Below are 27,975 nucleotides of genomic sequence, written 5' to 3' on the forward strand. Positions count from 1 at the left end.
CTTTTTTTCTGTAACGTAAGAAATGCAATTGTTATTCTTTGAAATGGACTGGCATATCACTTGGTCCATTTTTTTAGACATTAATGTTCCCATAAGGTGTGTTAAAGGAAGGTGAAAGGATTTTACCATGAAGAGGGGCTGAGAGTGGCATCCTTGCTTGTTTCTTTACTTCTTTTGTGTTTCAGCATGAACTGTTATGTACCCTGTCTGGTTAAGTGAGTTTATGGATTAACTTATTTAACAGAGAGTAAATTTTACAATAGTGTACAATGAGTGAAAAAGTAGTCTTTAAAATCTCCAATATAATAGGTCACTGTTTTTCTTGTGATGACGTGCTTCAAAGTACTCTTGAACTTAGTCTGAATTATAGTATTTTCTTCCACAAAAAGAGAAGGATTCCAAATCTGTAGTCCTTCTCTTTGATGGCAAGTGGCTGTCAAAAGCATTCTATTTAGAAAATTATTTTAAAAACCCATCCCATACAGGAGTACTGATGCATAGGGGCACTTGTACCCCAATGTTTATAGCAGCACTCTCAACAATAGCCAAATTATGGAAAGAGCCTAAATGTCCATCAACTGATGAATGGATAAGGAAATTGCGGTTTATATACACAATGGAGTACTACGTGGCAATGAGAAGGAACGAAATATGGCCCTTTGTAGCAACGTGGATGGAACTGGAGAGTGTGATGCTAAGTGAAATAAGCCATACAGAGAAAGACAGATACCATATGTGTTCACTCTTATGTGGATCCTGAGAAACTTAACAGAAACCCATGGGAGAGGGGAAGGAAAAAAAAAAAAAAACGAGGTTAGAGTGGGAGAGAGCCAAAGCATAAGAGACTCTTAAAACCTGAGAACAAACTGAGGGTTGATGGGGGGTGGGAGGGAGGGGAGGGTGGGTGATGGGTATTGAGGAGGGCACCTTTTGGGATGAGCACTGGGTGTTGTATGGAAACCAATTTGACAATAAACTTCATATATTGAAAAAAAAATAAAAATAATAAAATTCAAAAAATAAAATAAAATAAAATAAAAACCCCATCCCATCCCACTGTTGCTGGGAATGCAAACTGGTGCAGCTACTCTGAAAAACAGTATGGAGTTTCCTCCAAAAGTTAAAAATAGGACTACCCTACACCCAGCAATTGCACTACTAGGTATTTATCCAAAGGATACAGAAATGCTGATTCGAAGGGGCACCTGCACCTCAATGTTTATAGCAGCGCTATCAACAATAGCCAAATTATGGAAAGAACCCTAATGTCCATCAACTGATGAGTGGATAAAGAAGATGTGGTATATATACAATGGGATATTACTCAGCCACACACACACACAAATGAGATCTTGCCATTTGTAACAACGTAAGTGGAACTACAGTGTATTATGCTAAATGAAATAAGTCAATTAGAGAAAGACAAATATATGATTTCACTCATATGTTGAATTTAAAAAACAAAACAGATGAACACAGGGAAAGGGAAGGAAAAATAAAGTAAGATACAAACAGAGAAGAGGCAAACCGTAAGAGACTCTTAAATATAGAGAACAAACTGAGGGTTGCTGGAGGGGAGGTGGGTGGAGGAATGGGCTAAATGGGTGATTAAGGAGGGCATTTGGGGTGAGCACTGGGTGATGTATGCAAGTGTTGAATCACTATATCGTACCCTTGAAACTAATATTACACTGTGTGTTAACTAACTGGAATTTAAAGAAAAACTTGTAAGAATAACATCATAAATAGGAACTGTTTTATTATCAGTGGGAAGTTTTGTTGTTAGGAAGTAAATATTCATTGGCCTCTGAAATTCTTTGCACTTGAGGGGCGCCTGGGTGGCTCGGGTGGTTAAGCGTCTGACTCTTGATTTTGGTTCCGGTTATGATCTCACAGTTATGAGACTGAGTCCCACGCGGGGCTCTGCACGGAGTGTGGAGCCTGCTTAGGATTCTCTCTCCCTCTGCCCTTTCCTTGCTCATGCTCACACACACGCATGCTCTCTCTCTCAAAAAAAAAAATTAAATTAAATTCTTTATGTTTGGAAGGACTTTAATATATTCCATATGTGTGGAATACCTAATATTTAAAATGTTTACATCATGTCTAATAATACCCCTCAGAAATATTGAATCTTTGTTTTATGAGCTAAAAAATATTTTTCCTAATTTGATGTCATTATCTTTATGACAGCTAACATTTACCTGAGTGTTTCCTATGTTTCAGATAGGTAAGGTCTTTTCAGGTCTTAATACTCATTTAATCCTCACAAAATCTTTATAAGATAGGAATTAGTGGGGCATGTGGGTGGCTCAGTAGATTGAGTGTCTGACTCTTGATTTCGGCTCAGGTCATGATCCCAGGGTCGTGGGATCAAGCTGTGCTTAAGATTCTCTCTTGCTCTCTCTCTCTTTCTCTCTCTCTCCCTATGCTTCTCTCCCACTGTTCTCCCCCTGCTCGCTCTCTCTCTCTCTCTCTCAAAAAAAAAAAAAAAAGGAATTATTATCCCCATTTTATGGGGACTTTTTATATTTCACATATTTGGTATTTTACATGGCATATTTACTTTATATAGTATATAGAAATGAAGTATATATATAGGTATATTTAAAGTGAAATATCTGAGGTTTTTGCCTCCCAATTACTTACTCAAAAATATAAGTAAAAGATTTACTATTTGGCATCTAGGTCTTATGACATTTTCCACTAATTTCTCCTCCTGACATCAGGTTCCCAAGGATCCCATTTCCCCTGAAATTCAATTTTGAAGTCGGTCTAAATTACATAATACATACATAACGAGTTATATAAATATTATCCTCATGCTCAAGTGACAGTCACCTATTTGTAGCTCAGAATTTTTTTGCACAGTAAAACACTTATACTTTTCCTTAAAATGAACAGGAGGTGGAATTTTGTTTGGATTCTCTCATCTTGTTATGTTGACTTATAAACACTCTAGATGATCTCTGAAACAAAAGGCTATTCCGGTCCAGAAACTGTCTTTTGTTCTGTTTCTCGTGTAACTAGATAAGCCCCACTGAGATACATGGTCCAAATCCCCAGGGCCCAAGATGACACGGAATACACTCTCCAGCGCTGGGCACGCTATATGCAGTACCGTGCTGTGCTGTCGTTGTTTGCTAATGTAGAATGGTGTGACGTTTTAATATGGGCGAGAGGTGTGTTGTGAAAGCTTAGACTTTGGGAGATTGATGCAGAAGTCATCAGATGCTCGCTGCTTCCTCCCCCACCCCCCTCAGTTGATCCAGACTGTCATTTCCACTTATTCTACCAACTTGATGCCTTTCTTTGTATTAAAGAGATGGATTTTCGCTGGAATCCTTTATTACACAGTTTGAATCACTTTTTAATATTGAAAGTTAACATTCTTTATTCTTCAAAAGATCTGGTGCTTCTTTCAATAACTGCAATGTCACTGACCCCCGACCCCCACCATACCTTTCAGTTCTGAAGGAGGTTTTCATTTTAGAAAGGTGGGGTCGTTTTTAAACCTATTTGTACCATGAAACGTGTTGTATTTATCACTGTCCCTTGTTACTCTGAAAAGACATCATATATGGGTGTTGTAAAAACAACCCTGCTTTCATCTCTCAAACAAAATGCTGCTTTAAAAGATCTTAGGGGCGCCTTGGTGGCTGAGTCTGTTGAGCATCCAACTCTTGATTTCGGCTCAGGTCATGATCTCATGGTTTGTGGGACCAAGCCCCACATCTGGCTCCGTGCTGACAGCTCAGAGCCTGCTTGGAATTCTCCCTCTCCCCCTCTCTCTGCCACTCCCCTGCTCATGCGTGTGCTCTCTCCCTCTCTCTCTCAAAATAAATAAACATTAAAAGAGAAATTCTCTCTCTCTCCTTCTGCCCCTCTCCCCGGCTTGTATCCTCTCTCTAAAATTAAAAAAAGTAAATAAATAAAAGATTTAAAATGTTTAATGTTCTAAATCCTATGAAAAAACAGTTTATTTCTATATTCTTTTTAGTGCTCTAAAGAAGTAATATATGATTTCTCTTAATACTGCACTGAATATTAGAATTTAGTTATTAAAAGTAGATCAAGGAAGGAGCCAAAATAATTATGACTTGTGTTTCGTCCACCATATAAAAATTCAGATGTAACTTCTCAAAAAGTCTTTTATTTTTTTTAAAAAAAGGTTTGAAGGAATATAATTTATATTATGTATTCCTTTAAGGGTATCATGTACATGAGAATTCATGAAATATGTTTCTCCAAATTTAGGAAATAGGATAACTTTTTAAATGTTGAGCTTTTTTATTGTTAAATGTTAGAGGCCAGTTCCATTGTGACATACAGTGAAATCATAATCCAGGAGCCTATTACTGATAGAAAAGTACTTTTTTTATTCATTAAGCACTTACATATCTTTTTATGCCTTTTATACAGTTTAGATCCTTATATAATAAGAACATATGTATACAAACCACCTATCACAGGTTGTCTCATTAATATCTTAGTGGAGAATTTAAAAACAGAACAGGGGCGCCTGGGTGGCTCAGGTGGTTAAGTGTCCGACTTCGGCTCAGGTCATGATCTCATGGTTCGTGCGTTCAAGCCTTGGCCCAGGGCTCTGTGCTGACAGCTGGGAGCCTGGAGCCTACTTCGCATTCTGTGTCTCTGTCTCTCTTTGCTCCTCCCCCCCCCCCCCACGCTCTGTCTCTCCCTCTCTCAAAAATAAATAAACATCAAAAATAAAAATAGAGCAATGGTAATACTCAATGAAATTCAGTAGTTTACCATTTTTAGAGGGCTTTCTTATATAGCTGCAATGTAGTTGAAGGATTGAGAGAATGACTTTATCTTAGATTTTTCATTATCTGAGCTGCACAACAGGTTGGTAGTAGGCAAGAAAATGACCCTTCTTTCTATTTCATGGAGGGATAAAATGGAAGTTCAGAGAGATGACGTAACATTGCCCAGCAGTGTACAGCTAAGTAAGTAGCAGAGTGATGACCAGACAAAAAGAGGACTTGTGATTTTTGGTTCCACTATCTCAATGGTGGAGATAAATGAATTTATAAGAGTGGAGAGAGACTTGGCATTGGAAGAAGAAGATACGGTTTTATAGTTTCTGAATTTTACACACTTTTGAAGCCCAGGGGAATATTTTGTGTTAGTATTAGCTATAAGCACACCTTGAAATAACTCAAAGTAAGGTAGAGATGTTCCCAAGCATGAAGTCATACCAGGCTTATCTAGTGTTGGGTAATAGAATTCTCTTTTGTGTATCCTATCCTTTTGTGCCTACAGCCATGCTTTCACTTCTTTTTTTGATTTAAACAAAGTATGGTTAATAATTTATACATTAGAGTGTTAAGATTATATTTCCCCAAATATCTTCATCCTTTCCTATAAGGCATTTTATGCCAACATATGGCTTCAACTTGCGGTTTTTTATATTTTCCAGTTTTACCTTCATTCATTCATTCATTCATTCATTGATTCATTCATTCAAACAAGCGCTCATCGTGGGCCACTAACATCCATGGTGATACAGAGATTCGGCATAGTATCTGGCTTTAGGAGCTCCTCGGTCTAGTAAAGATAAACACATAAACTAATATATTTCTGCTAAAGCAATAAACGTTATAGTAAAAGCTAGCATGAGGGGCCCACACAGGGCCAGAGTAAAAATTAACAGTGCCTTTGGGTTCAAAAAAGACTTCTTGAAAAAGATGGTGTCTGAGCTTAATGTTTTAGGGCAAATAGGAATTTATTAGGCAAAAAGGTATGAATTTTCTTACTATTACCTTCAAATGGCGAGTGTACTTCTGTTTCTTAGACGTTGTATACATTGTTTCTTACTTTTTGTTCACCAAATTATTATTTCATGTGCATTTGGAATTGCTCACATATCTCGTTTCTCAAAGCTTTTCCAAATCAGACCCTTCAGATTGAATATAATTTGGAAATGCTCAGACTGTCTACCATTTTACTAATATGTTGCTGTGGTTAGAACATTTTTTTTTTCTTGTAAATAATATAACATTGTATCTGAATATGTCTTTGAAATATTTGATTTTTGCTATATTTGAAGTATTTTAAAAGACTTTTTTTAAAAAAGGTGTGATAGTATTCTTGGACTCAAAATTCACTACTAGTTGCTTTAGAAGAAAAAGCCTATAAAATATGAATAAAATGTAATACAGAGGTCTAACAGTCCCCCAAATATAATTTATTTAGTGGGGAGAAAAACTTATACACACTTGCTTGTATTATTTATTTTATTATACATAGTATAAGAGCAATCTTCTATTATATGAATGAAAAAATTATGCTTTTTGTACAATATAAGAATCACATTATTTGCTCTTATCCAATTACAGGATTATTTCAGCTCCTTTTGTTTCAAAACACTTGTTTGGTTTTTTTTTTAGGTGGATTGAAAATTTTAGTAACTCAGCTCATTTTAAAATATCTTGCTTATATATATCCATCTATTGTGTGTCTTAAGATTGAAATTTAGGTCAAATTACAACTTGAATTTAACTTTACAGAGCAAATAAGTGTGCCATCTTTAAAAATTGCATTCTAAATTTTAAGCACAATAGATCAAAGTACATCTTATTTAAATATATACTCTGGAAAATAAATCTCAATTATTTTCTCCCAAACTTTCTTAAAATAGTCACTGTTCTCAATATAAAATGTGAAGTTGAGCTTTCTTATTTTAAAGAAAGATGAAAAGTTGTTTATTTTAAAATTTTAATGACTTTGCTTTCAAATTATGGAAATTCTTCTTTGGGGACAGCTTTATTTGAATTGTCTGTGACATTATATTTATTTCTTAAGGCTATGATTAAAAGTTTCATGGATGTCTACCAGCTTGCAAGCGCTAGAATTGCTACATTAGAGAAGGAAATGACATCTCATCGAAGTCACATTGCGACGTTGAAATCAGAACTTCACACAGCTTGTTTACGGGAAAATGAAAGTTTACAATCAGTAAGTCCCACGATGTTTTTTTAATTTTTTCTCTGTGTCTTGGGTCACATTACATTCATGTTTTTATGGCTCATAAGATCACTCACCAATATATATAATTTAGCGCAAATGATCAATCAAGCAATGTAAAATTATTAGTGTGGAGAAAATTTTGAGGGAAGAAAGGCAATTAATTTTTCCATTGTATCATGTATAAAGATATGCATACTGTTATCAATGCTAAAACACGACATCAAGATTCCTTTGTGTTTGGCAGGGCAGCTGACAGTTGGATTTGGCAGTATGCATAGTTAAAGCTTGCAACTGTCTGAAGATTCAGTGTGTCGCATTAAGACAGAATATTATTAATTATGCGTATAACCAAAATGGTAATTAGAACATGTGATGATTCTCTGTAGAAAACTAGACTTATCCATAATACATGCCTAGCTAAAGATGCATGTTGTGATTCATCTACATGATTAAAATTCAGTTTCAGCAGCCATTTTATGTCTTCAAATTTTAGCCCAGGATGAAATTTGGGCTCATTTAAGACTAAACAAAATGTTCTACATTTGAAATATGTGTTTGGGGAGTATCAAACAGTGAATAAGGGAATAAAATAAGCATTTAAACTTTTTTCTCCAAAGTCAGATGTATCAACAGTGAGATTCAGAAGATTACCAATCATTGGAATGTCTTTTTTCCTCTTTTCGTTTGATTGTAATGGATCAGGGTGACTTGTAGGGAAAAAAAATGGTATCATTTTGCCATTCAGCGATTGACCCTTTTCAATGGTGTATTCAACAGAAAAAGAGTTAGCATGAAAGCAAATAGCTGTGTGGCTGTGGGTTAGTTCTTCAGCACCGTCAGATCTTAGCTCAGGTGCTCGCGTCCCACGAAATGACCATAGTATTGAAAATTGCAGCTACCAGCCTTCCCCCAGCCCCAACCTCTGTCTCATTCTCGCCCCATATTGCCTACGAACCTTTCATCTTCCTTGTTTTATTTCACTGTAGCACTTATTATTGATTGACATAAGCCTCATTTTATTTATTTGCTTATTGTCTGTTCCTTACCCTCATAGAATATAAGTTCCATAGAGACAAGCGATTTGGGGCATTTCTTCACTGCTATTTCCTCTTCGCTCTAGAGGCAAGAACAGTTTGGCCCATAGTAGGTGTTTAACTGATGCTCAATGAGTGAAAATACTAGCACTTCATCCAATAAATGAACAAACCAATTGTTTGGGACCTGAGATGTTGAGTTTAGTTTGTATTTATTTATTTTTAAAGTTTATTTATTTATTTATTTATTTAGAGAGAAAACACAAGTAGGGGAGGGGCAGAGAGAGAGGGAGAAGAGAGAATCCCAAATAGGCTTGGCTCTGACAGTGTGGAGCCCAACGTGGGGCTCGAACCTACAAACTGTGAGATCATGACCTGAGCCGAAACCAAGAGTCAGGTGCTTCACCAGCTGAGCCATCCAGGTCCCCCAAGTTCAGTTTTTCAAAATGACTTTGTTAATTTCTTAATGAGGGAGTAGTAAATTTGATCTCCACCAAGAGAAATTAAAGAGGAAACTTATTTAAAAAATTGAGTATTTTAAGTTTATTTTAGCCTTTCTCTGAAACCTATTCACATTTCTTCCTGTGAGCTCTCTGGTCCCATTGGTTAGTATTTCATTATACTGTTTAGTTATGTCAGCTTTGTTGGGTCATACAATTATTTATTGTTTGTTACTGCTATCCATATAAAAGTAATTACTTTTATTTTAAGAAAGGCCAAACTTGGTAAGGTAGGATTGTTTCCCTATGGATTCAAAAAAAAATTAAAAAAAAAAATTTTTTTTTTAACGTTTATTTATTTTTGAGACAGAGAGAGACAGAGCATGAACAGGGGAGGAGCAGAGAGAGAGGGAGACACAGAATCGGAAGCAGGCTCCAGGCTCTGGGCCATCAGCCCAGAGCCCGACGCGTGGCTCGAACTCACGGACTGTGAGATCGTGACCTGAGCTGAAGTCAGACTCTTAACCGACTGAGCCACCCAGGCGCCCCCAAAATTTTTTATCAATTATTGTTCTACTAATGCCGTAATGAAAGTGTGCCTCACTACCATCATAAAACTCAACTCCTCTGCCTTTTCTCCTTTTGAACACATCTGTAAGGAGATGCTCACCATCTTATTTGTAAGAGGTGGTTCACCCTAGCAATGATTCTCAAAAGGGGACATGTGTAATGTGAAAAATCTCCCAGGCTGTGACAATGTGTCTTTCTAGGAGAACGCTGCCCGATCCTGTATCTCTATAGGATCTTTACTCTCAGTTCTCTTTCCTTATTTGAAAATGACTATTTTTGAAACAGTAATAAATTGGCATAATAATTTTATTTTTTAATATATTTGTGTATGCTTTTTCACACTTGCGAACTCCTTAAGAACTCTCTGAGGAGAAGAGCCTCAGTCTCTGTATTTCATAGATGACAGGTGGTACAGTTTGGTAGATAAGAGCATGGGTTTTGGAATTATATCCGTTAGGAATACAATCAAGTGTAAATAACAGAAAACCTGACCAACATGACTTAAGAAAATCCAGGTTCTTTGTGTTCTTTTCTCCCACACATAGCAAGAAGTCTAGAAGTAGGTGTCTGTTGTCCTGTGGCTGATAGTGGTCCAACTTCTCTGTGATTTCCCTGCTGTTCCCTTATTGTCGTAAGACAGCAGCCAGATCTCAGATTTACGATCACACCCAAGTCAGAAGGATGGGGTGGCTCAAAAATATCTGTTTGACAAAAGCCTTGGAAGGCTTTTCCTTTAAAAACAATTTAAATATTTGTATTTCATATAAATTTATTTAAATACTGGTAAATTTTAATAGAAATTTAATAGATAATAGTTCATTAAATATCTAAAAATATATTCAAGTATTTATATTTTTTAAAAAGAATAGGTTTTCCAAGGAAGCTCTGAACATATTTCCACTTATATCCCATTGTCTGGAAATGGGTCGTGTGGGCACTCTTAGCTATAATGAGTCGAGGGACATGGGAATTAGGAATCAATAATGTGTGCCGTAGAAGTCAATAAATGTGGATTTAATTTCAATTTTGTCAATTGAAAATTGTGTGGCTAAGTAGAGTTTTCATCTGCAAAATGGGCTAATGATCCTACTCCCTAACAGAGATACTGGGAGCTCTAGTGAGAAGTGTTGAAGCACTTTAGACTTGGCTTTGCTCTTAGTGAGTAGTTAGTGTAAAAAAAAGTTCACTAGTATTTTTATCACCCTTATCTTGATAGAAAGTAATTGGATTAAAAGATTATTTACTAATCTCCCATCTTCAGCTGTGAATCCTGTCATTTTGATCTGCCTCCTACTGTAGCCTTGAGTTTGTAATTCTTCCTCTGTGATCACTGTCAGTATGGTCCAGTGACTGAGCTCTCTGCCCTTTCTTGCAGCCTGTTTTTCCCTCCTTTTCACTGATACGTTCTTGAAAAGTGATCTCCTTGCTTCTTCTATATGCTCATCTCCCATTTATTCTTCAGTTTTGCCGCTCTCTGGCTTCTGAGTACCATTCCACTGAAACTATTTTCTCAGAGGTCACAAATAATTTTCTGCTTGTTCTGTATTCATGCCTTTTAATGCCATGTTCCTTCTCATGCCTTTTAATCTTTCTTCAACATATGAAGCTTTTAACTACTTTCTTCTTTAAGCACTCCTCGCCTGTTTTTTTGTTTGTTGTTGTTGTTTTGTTTGTTTTCACTTGATATCGACTTCCTTCTTTGGCTCTCTGGTCTCTACTTACTTGAGCTCTGCTTTCTTTGTATTATTATTTTTAATTCTTTATCCATTAGTTAAGTATTTATTCAGCATCTACTCTATACCAGGCACAATTCTGGTCCTGGTAATATTATGTGAACCAAAACAGACAATTCTTGCTCTTATGAACTTAAAATTTAATAGTGGAAGAAATTATTTTCATAGAATTACACTGATGTGTAATTACTAACCAGGATAAGTGCCCTGAAAGGAAAGAACCGAAAGCACATATGAGAGTTTTTTTAAGCCAATGAGCCTACCCTAGACTAAGGTATTGGCAAAGCCTTTTCACGGTCAGTGATGCTTGAATTAATATCTGAACACTTGGTAAGAGTTATGCAGGAAGAGAGCAGTGTTCCAGATCAGCAGGAGGTGTATGGGAACATCTACAAGACTCTATGATAGAAAGAAGAAATTGAGAAATACCAGTGTGGCTGGAATAAAGAGAGCAAAGGAAAGAGTGGCTTGAGTGAGATAAGAATGGTCTAGAGAGAAGGACAGAAGTCAGACTCTGTTGCCCTTGTTTTAAGAGTAAAGGGAAAGTCATTGGAAAACTTTAAAGAAGGAGTGACATTCTCAATTTGGTTTTTTAAAAAGGTGATTTTGGCTGTAACATGAAGAAACAATTGGATGCGAAGAACAAGAGAAAGGGGTATGCGAGATAATTCCTGGATTCTTTCCTTTTGGAAATGGATCAATAACCTTATTTACTGAGAGAAACAATGGAATAGGAGAGAATATTGTGAGTTGAATTTTGAGTATATTGAGTTTGAGGTATGTTTGAGACATCCAACTGGAAATACCAAAAAAGGTGTCTTGATAGGGAATTCGAGCAAAATGCCAACCTAGAGATGCACATTTTAGGTCATTGTCATATAGATAGGACTTGAAGCTGTTAGCAAGAATGAGACTATGTTGGGAAAGTTTTAGAGTAAGAGAAAAAAAAGGCCTAAGCTTGAAAAGCTTGAAAAACTCCAACACACAATGCTTGAGAAGAAGAAGAAGATAAGGTTGGAAAGGGGGCTATGAAGGAATAGGCAAAGAGATCTAATGAAAACCAAAAAAATGTGATGCCATGAGAACAGAATGTTTTAACTAGGGTGACATATCAATAGTGTCACATGTTGCCCAAGATCAAGTAAAGTGAGGACTGAAAATGGCCTTTGGATTTAATGCATGGAGGCCCTTGGGATCCTTAGCAAAGGATCTTTCAGTAAGAGATGGAAAGTTAAGTGGGAATTGATGAAAAAAGAAAAGAAAAGAAAACAAACCAGTGAATTTAAAACCTATCTCAAGGATTTAGCTGTTGAGTGGGAGACATAGGAATGGAATATTAAGAGAGGATTCACGGAGTTTTGCCTTAATATGGGAGTGAATTAATCATGTTTCAATATCTTCTTGAATGAATATAGGCTTTGGTTTTGACCACGTTCACCATACTGTTCATTTTTATAATTTCAGTTTTCAGCTTTTCACACTCTAGATATTTTTTGACTAGTGTCTGCATGATATATTTTTTCCATTCTTTTAACCTGTGTTTATATTTGTAGTGGGTTTCTTATAAAAAAATATAGTTTGGTTTGGTTTTGTCTATCGATTTGACAATCTCTGTCTTTTAATTGGATGATTAGACCACATACATTTAATATAATTATGGGTAATTGGGGGGTTTTGTTTACCACTTGTTTTATGGAGACAGATGCGATAAGACATGATCTCTGCTCTTATGTGTTCCTCTTCTAACAAGGGAAACAAACAGAGAAGCAAATCACAAAAATAGGCATGTGTAAAGTCTTTGGAGCACAGATGAAAGTGGAGTTCATTCTTCCTAACGTTGCCATTAAAAGATGAGATGCTTGTAGGAGCCTTTGAAGAATGTGTAGCAATTTGACACCTTGTTAAGGGGCAGAGCAATAAAAATTTATATTTTATTTTGATTTGAGGAATAGGCCTTATGGATAATACAAATGTTTAATGAATTAAATTGTATAAGAAGTTGTTTTTTTTTTTTTTTTTTGTATAATAGAAAATATGTTGTTGCTTTAGCTCCATTCCCCTTCTCAAGTAAAGGCAGCCACCTCACCCGAACAGCCTGTACCCATTGGAACCCAAGACTGCTTGCAACTGTCACTCCAAACCCCACCTTCATATATTTCCAGTCCATTCTTGCACCATCCAATCCTCGCCTTTTACTCTATAGTCTGATTTGATTCTGCCTCTGACCATTTTGCTATTGATGTTCTTATTTGGTCTTTCTAATAACTTGTTATTTAGGCCATTCTCAAAACCCATTACCGGGTTCTCAGATGAACTGGCTGTCTTGACCTTTGACACCCACCCAACCTACCATCGCCTCCTACCCACAGGCCCTCATCTAAGGCTTTAGAGTCAAGCAGGCCCGAATGTGCAGTGTTATTTATTATCCATACAATATATTTATTTATCCATATAATAAATTGTTTATTATCCATACAATACTCTAAGCATCAGTTTCTGTATTTGTAACGTGTAGATAAAGTTGCCTACATTGTAGGGTTGGTCTGAGGATTAAAGATACTGTCTGGCATATTAGCAGGTGCTTTAATAAATTTCTTTTCACCATAAATTTTATTTAATAAATTAAATAAAGAACATTTTCGGATAGTTACATATATTTCCCACAGCTAAGCTATACACATAGCTTTAAAAAATATATGTAACCATGAGGAAATCTTTTGATGCATAGGCAAAGACCTAAAACAACCCTTATAAGTCAGTGCTTTTAGCTCATACTAAGTACAATGTTAATGATAGTTGTCATTGTTATCACTTATTTAATGAACCGAGGGAAGTCAGTATATGTTCACTAACCATCTTTTCCAGCCATTTCACTATCTAAGAATGAAAAATAAATATTCGTTATGAATAAAAAACTTACTATATCCTGGTGTTGTAATGCATAGAAAGAGATTGATCATATTGTAGACATGAATAGTCGTCTTTAAAAACTTCATCCCTCTTAAGGTGCTGTTGTCATTTTTCTGCTCCACAGATAGATAATAATAATAATGCTGGAGTGCATCGAAAAGTTCTCCTCAATTGTGCACTTGCCAATACTTTAACATTTTCAGCGTGTTGGTCCTTGACCCATTAACTTAAGGGCTGTTCTAGAGCTTTTATCTTGAGTAATAGTAACCAGAAAGGGCTTCAAGTGAAGAGCTTTCGAGCCACAGACAGCCCAGTAGAGAACGGTGCAGCAGTCAGAACCAATTACTTGTGGGTGTTTGGAGGCCGGCAGACCCACGGCTGGGGAGAAATGCACGATATTGCAGTCTGTGAAACACAAAATGCCAAACCCGAATACTTTGCTGTGAATTACAGTGCTGCAAGCTAGAGTATTGATTTGCCTCATTTCCCCTGTATGTTTAAGCAGTATGTTTTCAATTCTATAGTACTTTATTTATGAGAAAATAACAAATTACACATCAGGGGAGCCTTCCAGTTAGTATCTTCCCAGGGAAGAGATCTTTGCATATTGTTCAGATTATGTCAGATTTGATAGTTGTCAAGAAGTACCGTATTGTTAATAAAGATGAAAGATTTAGATATTTTGGTTCAGGTAAGATGAAAATAAAAAACAAGAATCCCCTTTCTCTTCAGTTTTCAAGTAATAGTTTGTCACATTTGTTTCTGTTACATTTTCTTGAGAGAGGAAGGAGGGATTATTTGTCAGTATTAGTGTCATGTGGATCGAGAAACAGACACTTTAAGTAACTTACTTGAGTTAAGTTGCTTTCATGAACTTTCAAGTACTTTATCACAGTTGACTCAAGATGTTTATTATGGAGATTTTTTTAACCATTCAAGAAAAAAAATTTTTTTTTAAGTGAGCCATAAGCCATAACTTAATTTGTTGGGAAAGGCCATGCAGTGCAGTAAAGTACAGATTCTGGAGTCTCGCTGCCAGGTTTTTAATTAGAACCCAACAGATTAGAACCCAAGGCCTCTGATTTCTTGTCTGGTGCTTTTTCCTATGAGAATGAAGTGTGGCCCACGACAAATCTCTACTGTTACGGCACTTCAGGTGTAGTGGAAAATACACTGTGAGGCAAATAATTAAAAAAGAATGATGTTGAAGTCGAATCATAGAGGGCTATGAGAACGCAGAACCTGGGGACCTGATGTAGGCTTGGGATGACCCACTTGAGGAATTGAAACCTTAGTTGAAAAACATGAAGACTAGGTAGGCAGTTACCTCACACGTGTCAGAATGGCTACAATCAATGGTTACGATCAAAAACACAAGAAACAAGCGCTGGCGGAGATGTGGAGAAGAAGGAACCCTCATGCACTCTTGGTGGGAGTGCAAACTGGTGCAGCCACCGTGGAAAGAAAACAATGGCTCAAAAAATAGAAATAGAACTATCTTATGATCTAGTAATTAATTACACTACTGGACATTCACCCAAAGAGTACAAAAACACTAATTCAAAAAGATATGTACACCCCTATGTTTATTGCAGCATTATTTACAATAGCCAAGTTGTGGAGGCAGTCCAAGTGGATAGATGAATGGATAAAGAATATAGTTTGTGTGTACACACACAATGGAATATTACTCAGCCATAAAAAGAATGAGATCTTATCATTTGCAACAACATGGATGGATCTAGAGAAAGATAAATACCTTATGATTTCACTCATAAGTGGAATGTAAGAAACAAACCAACCAATCAAAGGCAAAAAAGAGACAAATAGAGACAGAATAGACTCCTAACTCTAGAAACAAACTGATAGTCACCAGGGGGAGGTAAGTGAGGGGATGGGTGAAATAGGCGAAGGGGATTAAGAGTACACTTACGATGAGCACCGAGTGATGTATGGAAGTGTTGAATCCCTATATTGTAAACCTGAAACTAATGTAACACTGTATGTTAACCACACTGGCATTAAAATAAAAAACTTAAATTAAAAAATTAGTAGTTGACGGGAAAATATGGGGTACTCAAGGATTGGAAGGCTGTCTGTGTGACTGGAGCAGAGCGAATGAGATGGCGAACTGGGAGGGATGAAATGGAGGAGGGGCCAGATCAGTGTGGTTATAAGTGAGGTTCTCAGCTGTCTGGGCTCTCTGAGGCATCTCCCACAGCTGAACTGCAAACATCTACTCCCTCTGCTTTATGTATTTACCTTTCCCAACTCCGAATTTCATTTTTTTCTAGTTCTTAAAAGTCCCTGACATTTGATGCTGTAACAACACTCATTTTACCCTTTTGCTAAATACTGCTTAGTTAGATGCTCATTAAATTCTCCCGTATTTTTATCACGAGCTCCGCCTCCAGCCCCCGGAGACTAACAGAGCTAAATAAGGGAAACATAAAATATGAAAGGTAGGACAGCCCAGTCAGCATGCAGGCATTTTCCTTTGATCCTTGACACACATTTCCAAACTTTTAAAGGTTTCTCATATTCCAGAAGCTCAAGCTTTGTTTGGTATAGTGAATAGGGGCCTGAAGGTAATCATGCATATTCTATTGGCCGCACACCACCTTTCTAGTCTTTTAGTTTTTGTATCATGTACTTTAAGACGGCCACTTTCATGATGAATGATACCTGGATAGTGGCTATAGGGGCATGATATTCTAAATTTTATATGTATATTAATATATAAATATAATATGCTTAATTATATAAATATATAATTCATATGTCTAGAATAATATGTAAGCATTTTATATTAGATATATTCGATTTTATATGTAAGTATATATATAAAAGATATATATAATAAATATAACATATTTATATAGTTCTATTCTTCAGTAATGAAATACTGCAAGGGTGGAGCAAGGAGTGGCAAGAATGAATATTTCGGGGGCTCCTGGGTGGCTCAGTTGGTTAAGTGTCCGACTCTTGGTTTTGGCTCAGGTCATGATCTCATGGTTGGTGAGTTTGAGCCCCACATCGGGCTCTGCGCTGAGAGTGCAGAGCCTGCTTGGGATTCTCTCTCTCTCCCTCTTTATGCTCCTCCTTCACACACTCTATCAAAATAAATAAATAAACTTAAAAAAAAATGAATGAACATTTCAAATTCTGATCATTGTCATCAATCAGTGATAAAGTTGTAGAAAATATAAATGGTAATTTGACAATTTAATGCTCTAATTTTTTATACTGGTTGTTCAAAGAATAGCAGCATGTGACTATGCTTATGGGTATCTCTCTTACAATTTTATCTTTCTTACTAAGTTGGGTTCTTTGAAAGGCTTCAATTGCCTGTTAGATTTTCAGGCATTTCTGCTTCAATTTTCTGCAAACACCACAGACTCACTGAGGTCCCAAACTTAACATTTCTTCAACTTTACTACTCCCCATTTTCCCAAATTCTCCATTCCCTACATTCCTTATCCCTGGCATAACTATCCACCTTGCAGGCCAAGGCAGAAGCCTTAACCTTTGCCCCACTTTCCATCTACCACCAATATTTACTCATTTGCTAAGTCTCACTGTTTCTATCACCCCAGATCCCCTAGATCCATTCTCACCTTTCTACTGTTGTGATCACAATAACTTTTCCTTGAGTTATTTCAATGGTTTTCCAATGGGTTTCCCCAAATGTAGTTTCCCCCTTCCATCTTGTCTGCCACATTAGTGTGAGAGTTTTCTCTCTCTTTTTTTCTTTCCTTCCTTCCTTCCTTCCTTCTTTCTTTCTTTCTTTCTTTCTTTCTTTCTTTCTTTCTTTTTCTTTTTCTTTCTTTCTTTCTTTCTTTCTTTCTTTCTTCCTTCCTTCCTTCCTTCCTTTCTTTCTTTCTTTCTTTCTTTCTTTCTTTCTTTCTTTCTTTTCTTTCTTTCTTTCTTTCTCTTCCTTTCAGTTTATTTATTTATTTTGAGAGAGAGAAAGTGCACGAGTGAGTAGGGGAGGGGCAAAGACAACAGGAGAGAGAGAGAATCCCAAGCAGGCTCTGCACTATCAGCATGGAGCCCGATGCAGGGCTCGGACCCATGTGCCATAAGACCATGACTTGAGCCAAAACCAAGGGTCAGACGCTTAACCAACTGAGCCCCCTAGGTACCGCCAGAGTTATGTTTCTAACACACAAATATGAGCAGACCGCATCTTGCCTCGAAACATATTTTGGCTCTGAACTTTTATGATGAAGTAAAAATTCTTTATCATTGACATTCCAGGTATATTCTGACTCCATCTGGTTTTCCGTTCATCTCCCAGTTGGCAGGAGTAAAGGTTCCCTTTGTCATACTCATTTATCAGTGCATTTATCTGCCTAAATACTTTGACTTATATAATCAATTAGTTGTGTATGTATTACCATACTGTGACTCTGTGAGGTCATGTCTTATTTATTTTTTAAAATTCATTATAATGATCTGACTTTAATAAATGCAGGTTGATTTGAATTGAAATTAATTGGAAGAATACTCCTTCAATGATATTTATTCAATACATACTGGTTATGGAACATATACTTTGCACAAACCATAATCCCCCCAAATTTTTCCCACACAAAATTTTCTGAAATTCTCATCATACTATATTTCATGTGCTTTTCTAGCCAACACTTCATGAGAAGGAATAGTATAATTTATATATTATTATACCTATGATAGTTTTAAGTAAATACTTTAATATAAATTGTACATTTCTTCTCCTATTCACAAACAAAAACAAACAAAAAACTCCAAATTGTTTGTAACAAACAAGAACATTCTTTTCAGCATACCACTTAAATAATTTTAAACTTTGTCAGATTTTTTTGAGACCCCTTCTAGTATATATTTACCCACATAGACATAAATCGACCAAGTTTAGTGCCTTTTACTTACATGGTGGGTATTCAATAAATGATAGCAATGATATACCAATGATAGCAATGATATGTGCCTCGGTCTAGCAAAAAGTATGAGTATGAGAGATTTATTTCAGAAGTAGAAAGCTTATTTTAAAAAAATATATTTCCTTAAACCCTTACCTCATACCATGTATGAAAATTAACTCAAAATGGATCAAAGAGCTAAGTAGAAAAGCTAAAAATTTTTAATAAAAGACGTAGAAATAAATTATGATTGTGGAGTTGGCAATAGATTTTTAGATATGATACCCAAAGCATAAGTGACAAAAGAAAAAATAGGCAAATAGGACTTAATCAAAATTAAAAACCTTTGTGCATTAAAAAACACCCCACAAAATGGGAGAAAATAGTTATAATCATATATCTGGTTGGGATCTAGTGTATGGAACTCAACAACTCAACAAAAAAGGGCAAATGACCTAATTTTTAAAATGGGCAAAAGACTGGAATAGACACCTCCCCAAAGAAGATATGCAAATTACCAACAAATGCAGGCAAAGATACTCAACATCATTAGTCAGTAGGGAAATGCAAATCAAGACCACGAGATACCATTTCCACTGACAAAGAATACCATAAAAGAAAAAAAAAAAAGGAAAATAACGAAGGTTCATAGCAGCCCTGTTCACAAAGGCCAAAAGATGGAAGCAATGCATCAGTTGATGAATGGGTAGACAAATATGGTATAACCAGACAACAGACTATTATTCAGCCATAAAAAGGAATGAAGTACTGGTACATGTTACAACATGGACGTACTTTGAAAACACTATCCTAAATAAAGAAGCCAGACACAAAAGGCCACATATTATATGATTCCATTTATACGAAATGTCCAGAATAAGCATGTTCTGTCTTCATAGAGACAGAGCGCAGATTGGTGGTTGACATGGAAAGGGGGTGGAAGGAATGGAGAATGACTGTTTAATGGGAATGGGGTTTCCTTTTGGGGTGATGGAAAAGTTCTAGAGCTCTGAAGTGGTGATGGCCGCACAATACTGTGAAGATATTTGATGCCGCTGAATTGTACATTTTAACATTATGACAACCGTAAGTTTTATGTTGTGTGTGGTTTACCACGTTAAAAAATATTTTGGGGGGCGCCTGGGTGGCTCAGTCAGCTGAGCATCCGATGTCAGCTCAGGTCATGATCTCACGGTTGGTGGGTTTGAGCCCCACGTTGGGCTCTGTGCTGACGTCTCAGAGCCTGGAGCCTGCTTCGGATTCTCTCTCCCTCTCACTCTGCCCCTCCCCTGCTCGCGCTCTCTGTCTTTCAAAAATGAATAAATTTTTTCTTTAACGTTTATTTATTTTTGAGACAGAGAGAGACAGAGCATGAACGGGGGAGGGTCAGAGAGAGAGGGAGACACAGAATCTAAAACAGGCTCCAGGCTCTGAGCTGTCATCACAGAGCCCGACGCGGGGCTCGAACTCATGGACCGCGAGATCACGACCTGAGCTGAAGTTGGACACTTAACCAACGAGCCACCCAGGCGCCGCAAAAACGAATAAAGGTTAAAAACAATACTTTTTAAATATTTCTTTTCATTCTTGGGTGGTATGGATAGGCAGCTAGATCGTTGCTTACACAGAATGGCAGTGGGTTTGCTGGAAAGTAGCGTGACAGGGAATCAGAGGAAATGTGGGTTCTAGAACCACCTTTGTCACCAACTCCCCACAAAGCTTTGGAAAATAAATTATACAGTCTCCTTGGTCTTGGGTTTTCCTGGCTTTAAAACGAAGGATTTCAATTAGATGAAATCTCAATTCCCTCTCAGCTCTAAAATTCTTCAGTCGAAGTTACAAATACTGATTTTGAATATTTGGATTCTAACTATGTTTCATTTTGTTCTTGCTTCAATTTACAACAATAAAATGAGTGTGTGTTTCTAAATTTATAACATAATTATATCTTGAGTTTGGTTATATTCAGCACCAATAACCCATTTGTAAATGTACACCAGTTATATAAATCTCACAATATAACTTGTAACGAGGTAGTCAAAAAGTCCCCAAAGTAATCTGCAAATGTATTAGCGTATTTGTAAGGAGTATTTCCTTTTTTCATGTGAAGTTTTTTTGATATTTAATATGTTAGGAATGTGAACTTTTAACTCGTCAAACTATTGTAACATATTTGAAAATTATAGTAATTTGATTAAAATGTTGCCTATAAGGCAAAAGGTTTAGTTAATAGAATCCATATGTAATTAAAATGCAGAACTAAATGTAATCAGACTCCAGTGACTAGTGCCTTCATATTGATAGTTTCACAATGGCCTCTGGGGTTGAAAGTTTAAATGTTGCAGAATGCAACAACACTCTAGAAAACAGCTTCAGCTGGCAGTTTAGCTTTTTAAAGGCATCAACAGTTACTTGGTAAGATGTGAATATCACATCCTAGACTTTCATCATTTTAGGAATATCTTCAGCAGGCAGGTGGTGGGAAGTGCATGGCTGCTGTGCGGGTGGAGAAACCCCCTCTACAGCGCTGTTATATAAACAGCCCACGATGAAGGGCCCTGCAATGAGCCAAGCCCCGGCCTCCCTCCTCCTCCTCCTCCTCCTCCTCCTCCTCCTTTTTAAATAACACAGTTGCTTAATTTGAGTGAATTCATTTGAATCATATGAAATTTATAGACACAACACTATGCACCAAGCCACAAAAAAAAAAGTTACAAAAAATTTTTTCCCGAGCTGAAAAAAAATTATTTTCTCTGGACAGTTTTAAGAGTCGACATCCTGTGTTAGAGTTCTGTAATCATCACCAGCACAATTTACAATCAGAACACACAGAGAGCCAGTTTAGACCAGCTCATCTGTTGATCTTGGCAGAGACCCTTCATCTCACTGTGTGCAGCTGCCACTTGAGAGTTGGGGGACTCAGCAGAGAACCAGGGGAGGGAGGGATGCGAGGCTGGTCAAGGCATGAACACATAGGCCTGCTTCATTTCAACCGTTGTATGGTGCTTAAAAAAAATAGTCTTTTTATTTTACTGCCCCCCCCCCCTTCTTTTTAACCTGAAATTAAACGAGGACCTCTCATGAGCCACTGCGCTCCAGGCATAAGAAATTGTAATGTCTGGCTTGCAGAAACTGTCCCGTCAAAATGTGCTTCTGATTAGGTGGCTTAATTACAGCTGTGAAAACAATGTTGATTTAGGCCTCAAGATTCCAGGCCATGTCAGCCGTTATTAGCTAACCTTGGACCGCATCCACCATTTTAAAACTCTGTACCACTAAAGTCACCCTGCTTGACAACTTTTTATTTAGGCAGAAAAGTCGCCAGAAGCAACACATTTTTAGGCAAAATGTTGTTCGATGCGCTGCTGTTTCAACAGCAGCGCCATGAGCGGTCATTAAGGAGATAGTTAGCTTTGCGCTTGATCAAGAACAAGGAAGTTCTGTTTGTAAAAACAGTAAGTTTTGAATAGTATTTTTAAAGGGTTGACTGACATAAGAATTAATTTTAATTCCTTTAATTCAGTTTTATTTCAAATCCAGCATGTTGGTTTAACCACCCAATTTTATTACACCTAAATTTTCCTGACAGTTTCATTTGCTGTGAGGAAATAAAATTGCAATTTTTTTTCAACATGGGAAATAATGGCTAGTTTTAAAAACGTTATGTTTGAAACTTCCCTTGCCTCAAGCTGGTTCAGACACAACCTCAGTTTACTTTTGGAAGGAAACGAAGCCCATTAAATAGTTTTAATATTTTAATATAAGTATTTTTTTTTCATAGTGAGAAAACTTATTAGATTCATGTATTTACACCTGCAGGGGAAGTAAAAGTCTTAATAATTAGATGTTTCCAATACTTTGGAATTTTCAATGCAATTGTCACTGATATCGTAAATATTATAACTACATATTTAAAGTGGTCCCTGTTCATTGTATTTTAGATGTCTGAAACTCCCATTATATGCTATGAAAGATTTTTTTTATTTGTTAGTATTTTTAAAAGCGAACATTAGATATAATAAAGCAACAACAAAAACTAAGGTGGGCAGCTGAACAACAGACATAAAGAGTCATAATTCTCATAATAATTTTGGAAGGAACTTGTGCTTAAAAATGCATGATTGATGCCAAACCGAATACCCAAGAGAGAGCTAAATGATTTCTTTAAAATGAAATATCCCACACCCAAGACATTAAATCCAACCAAGTGGGTGGTCAAGGCACATCTTTTTCTACTCATCAGACTCATTGAACAATTAACTGACTGAACCATGTATGGACAAGGAAACTTTTGTTCAAGATGAGTTAAGAGTTAATACATAGGTAATTCATTGTGAGGAATGGATGGGTGAGCAGTTGGGTTGATGATCTGGGATGTGTGTCTTGAAAGAGAACATTGGGCAGCTGACTCAAAATAGAGTTTAAAATAGTAATCCCATAATCTAAATGACATCTTAATTGCCAGATACTGTAGAGACATCTAGATCTATTTCACCTATTATTTCAGTCTTTAATCTTTTTAAAATTTTTTTTTTTAATATTTATTTTTGAGAAAGAGAGAGTGAGAGAGTGCAAGAGGGGGAGAGACAGAGAGAGAGGGAGACACAGAATCTGAAGCAAGCTCCAGGCTCCCAGTTGTCAGCGAGGAGCCCGACACAGAGCTCAAACTCACGAACTGTGAGATCATGACCTGAGCCAAAGTCAGCCACTTAACCAACTGAGCCACCCAGGTGCCCCTAATTCAATCTTCGGTCTTCTGAGAGGAATGTTATTTCCCCTTATTGTAGATGAGGCAACGCCATCTCAGAGAGGGGATCTATATTGAAACCCCTGTCTGTGTGCCAAAGTCCATGCTCTAAACTGAAGGTGGAAATACAGTTGCCTTCAAAAATGGATTTTAGGTTATGAAATCATAGGGAAACATGAAGAATGACCAAGCTTATGTTGAGTGTGCCTTTAGGCTGTTAAGAGACAAGAGGATTTAAACTTGAATAAAAGTTTTATAGTTTTCTGTGTAAAAAAAGAGCTAATTTTTTTTTTCTTACACTAAGAAAACGACTGTGTATGAAGACTGACAAATTCACTAGGTCTATGGTTAAGGCCTTTTACCTAGAACAAAAGGACCTTCCTTTTTCCTTCTGCTTTACACACAGAGAATTGAAAGTGTACGTCCTTCCATGTTTTACTGGTTTGAAGTATGGATATTTGCGTTTGTTCTTAAGATTCTGTGTTAGCTGAGAAATTGGGAAGAAATAGCTTAGTTTCCCAGAACTTTGGCTTAGGGCATACTTTGATAGAATCTGAATTCAGCTTATTCTTTTGGATATTCTTTTGTTCTTTATGTTTGCCTGACACCAATTGGAAAGATACCCTTCCAAAATGTAAGGGGCCAACTAAGGGTTACAGCTTTATGTTTCCAGTCTCCACCGTCTTATTTCTGTTAAGTTCTAACTGAAAATGTGAATTTGATTGAAAAAATGTGCTATATACATTGTATGCAGTATAGATTATATCTAATTTTACCATGATAAAGTGATTGTTTGGATACATCATATTGTTAATCCCCCCTGGGAATTTATGACTTAATTTCAAAAAGTATTTTATTAAATAACATATTGGATATTATAGGTTCTTATGATTATAATTATGTATTCCCTAGATGTTTTTTCTTTTTTTTTTTTTTGATAGTATAGCCATCTTTTTGAAGAAAAGAAAAAGGCCAGAAAGGAGTTTTGAATCTAGATATGTATGTGAATCTAAATAGATACTCTATATCTTATTCCTTATAGGTACAGGTATTCATTATTCTGGCGTATTGTTATATTTTGCCTGTGGAGTAATTTTAAAGATCTTAGTTCATATACTTATATTTCCCGTTCCATATTTATTTGAATATAAAATCATCCAGCTTCTTAAAATATGCTGAAGTGTTTTTTCTAAAGCAGGTAAAAAACCAAGAAATTTGAAGTAAGGTTATTAAAATTATTCAGCTTTTATGACCACATTGTTTCTTCTTTGAATAGCACTGATGACAAAAGGCACCAGGTGTGTAGTAATATTTTTCAGCAATACTCAGAAGAGTTTAAATTGGTCACTATTTCATTACTAAGAAAGCATGAAAAAGAATTGGGGGTTTATCATTTTTTAGAAATAGTGGTTTAATGAATCTCATAGTTGTCCTTATCCCTGTCTTGTATGGATACCTCAGGCTGGGGATGGGGGAGGCCTAGAGAAGAGAGTGTTCATTTCCCACCCCAACTAAACAGGGTAGCTTTGCTTTTAACTTATTGAGAAATTAAATTTATGAATAATATTTCATGTAACCAAAGGATTCTGCTGTTACAAAGTTTGAATCCCCTGTTATGTGAAGGTGGAGAGGAGAGGAGAGGAGAGGAGAGGAGAGGAGAGGAGAGGAGAGGAAAACAAATCATGTTGTGATAATTTCTGTACCTTGTAAAATCATCTTTACTTGCTTTACGGCTGCTCGAAAGCCTTGCTAAGACTTGTTTTTGTTTCTTACAACAAATATTTTTGCTTTACTTGATGCATAAGCTTTTCAAGGACTACTTACTGGTATAAGGTCTCTACTGTTGGTACTGATTTTTGTCATAAAATCTATAACTTTCCATCATTTGTTTGGGAAGAATAGTGATATACATATTTTTGGTAAAAGCACATAGTTAAGCTTTGAAGAAATAAAATCATATGTTAGGATATGTTTTGTAGGCTAGAACTTATACTTGACTTTCACAGGGTTCAATGAAGACTTTTCAGAGTACTTCACTGAAGCATGGCTTTCTCATCCACAGTCTTTGATCTACCCATAGATTGCAAAATCTTATCAAATTAAGCTTCATGTCAGTTATTGCCTATTGTCTTTTTCAATGACTGAAGGGAATTTCTAAGGGAACAAAGTACAATGGTAACTGATTTGATTCCTCATCGTCCCACTTGGTACAGACACTCAACAGAAATTCCTTATTGGGAATAAGGACAGAATCCCTTGTGTAAAGCCAACCTTATAGACCAGATTTGGAAACCAAAAAGCATGTAAAACTTGACCAATCTATCAAACATTTCGCTAATTGGCCAATCTATCAAACATTTCACTAATTTTCCCTCCCTTTCTTCCTGATCACAGCTGATAGATACTTACTGCTACCATAGCTTTATCTCTTCAACACTTCTGTCATTTTTGAGGTACAGAGGAGGGGAAGGGATATGCCTCAACTCAGTGCAATGGAAGGCAAACTGGCCATGGGTCAAGAGGTATGAAAATCCTGGCACGACCACACTAGCTCTACGATCTTGGGCGAATATCCTCCCTGGGAGTTTACACAATTGTTAAAGGAGACTGGACCAGATGAGCTCTAAGATGCCTCCTGGTACTAAACAAATGCTTTTCCTTTCACTTTATTATTTCTTTCACAACCTTCTGCTGTACTTGGTAACCTTCAGAAGTGTGGAGGTACAAATTTAAAGCCTGTCTTCTCAGGGCTTTGTGTCACTTCTATGGTCCTTCACCAATCTGGCAGGTTCTTTCAGAGGATTCAGGTCCTTAATGAAGTAATGGCATCTGTTTCAGTTTCTGTTTTTTGTATTAATAAGTGAAACAAGTATTTAGATATTTTCACCTTTGAAATGGAATATTTGGTAGCCTGCCAAAACATAGAAAGTGCAGCATCTTAGTAGAGCCCACAGGTAGTACTCTTGATTCAATATTTGGTTAACTTGTTACTTAGTTCAGTTCTTCTGGATACCATTGTGATTTTAGCCATTCTTGTAGTTACACTAGCTTATTCTTATTCATACTTTATTTGCATCCATGGTGTATTATTGAATACTCCGGAAGCATAAAGAACACTGATGTTGAAATGCAGTCGTGGATGGGGCGCCTGGGTGGCGCAGTCGGTTAAGCGTCCGACTTCAGCCAGGTCACGATCTCGCGGTCCGTGAGTTCGAGCCCCGCGTCAGGCTCTGGGCTGATGGCTCAGAGCCTGGAGCCTGTTTCCGATTCTGTGTCTCCCTCTCTCTCTGACCCTCCCCCGTTCATGCTCTGTCTCTCTCTGTCCCAAAAATAAAATAAAAAAAAAAAAAAAAAAAAAAAAAGAAATGCAGTCGTGGAAAGGAGGAAGCCCCCTAAAAAAGAACAATTATGGAAATGTCTTTTAGATAATCTTTGACAGATCTATAAATTCCATTCATCAGATCAAAGTTCTTATACCGCACTGTAATAAAAGAATAGAAAATTGTGAAATCGTATTGAAATTGGATGTTCATTTATTGAAATCAAGAACTACGTGTGTAGTTTGAAGGACATCGTAGGCAATATTTAACAGCCTGAAAGCTTCTCATTTCACTAGTCATTCAGAAACAAAATACACAAATATTACATAAAATTAGCCAATTCATTTTAAGCACAAAATGCCAAGACATAATATAAGGTTACCAGTTGTAGCATCTATAGGGTTACCAATCAAATTTTTTTTTTTACTTAAATTAATAAAAAATTAGAACCAGGCTCTCAATCTCATGAGAATTGTATATACTGATTCCTTTGCTTAGACTACTATTTTCCACCTTTTACCTATTTGATTTTTTCCCCAAGTTTTAAATTTCAGGTCTCTTCCACAACACCTATTATGTTGTTATAACATTTACAGACCTTATTGTAATTGATTGTTGATTGACCCACACAATTAGACTAGAAGTACCATGAATAGAAGATTGTTCTATTTGTAGATGTCAGCGCAATACCTGGGGCATAAGGAGTAGTTTGTTAAAAGTTCTGTCACACATTCCAAATTATGTGGCCTAACTTCAAGTACACCAGCCTATTTAGAGGTTCAGTTATCAAAAAGCCAAGCTTGTGGCTGTAGTTGGTTCTCTGTCTCTCTGGGTCCAGAATTTCTTTATTCTTAAGATCATCTGTTATGTCAAGTTATCATTTAACAGGTTGTTTCTGTGGTCTCCCTGACTCCCTTTCTCAAGGGAAGGAATACAGGAAAGGAAAGAGATTTCTGATATGTGGTTGGATTTGAATTGTTCACCTGAGATCAGGGATTGTGTCTTTGTTTACATCTTCTTCAGCATCTAGCATCCCACTGGAGTACAATAAGTAATAATGGTGATGGTGAGGAACACACTAGTACGCCATCTGTAGTCCTTAAACATAACACAAAGAATAAAAAATACTATTCTTTTACGTTCTAAGTTCAAGTAAAGAGAGTGCTTTATGATACACTTCTGAGTTTCATAGAAAATCATAATTTCTGCAACAAATAATCCTTATGTGTTGACATTCCATATTCCTAAGAAAAAATACCAATTTATTTTTCTGTACCGTAAGAAATATAGAGAAAGATATAGGGTGTTCTGGAATTTTAAACTA

At 36.5% G+C, this 27,975-nt stretch overlaps 1 protein-coding gene across 8 annotated transcripts in view; it reads left to right on the plus strand.

Moving 5' to 3' along the window:
- The window catches only part of CCDC171 (coiled-coil domain containing 171), a 301,409-nt gene that overhangs the window by 248,657 nt on the left and 24,777 nt on the right, over window positions 1-27,975 (plus strand). For 7 of the 8 annotated variants that reach the window (XM_042964352.1, XM_042964351.1, XM_042964356.1 and 4 more), the window contains one exon: window positions 6,829-6,981. In XM_042964352.1, coding sequence (XP_042820286.1) covers window positions 6,829-6,981 — 153 coding nt within the window. Of the gene's footprint in view, window positions 1-6,828; window positions 6,982-11,370; window positions 11,426-27,975 lie in introns of all 8 variants that reach the window. The other variant, XM_042964357.1, reaches the window with a different exon arrangement.

This window comes from Panthera tigris, chromosome D4 (genome assembly GCF_018350195.1).
Source record: "Panthera tigris isolate Pti1 chromosome D4, P.tigris_Pti1_mat1.1, whole genome shotgun sequence".
Classification (NCBI taxonomy): Eukaryota; Metazoa; Chordata; class Mammalia; order Carnivora; family Felidae; genus Panthera; species Panthera tigris.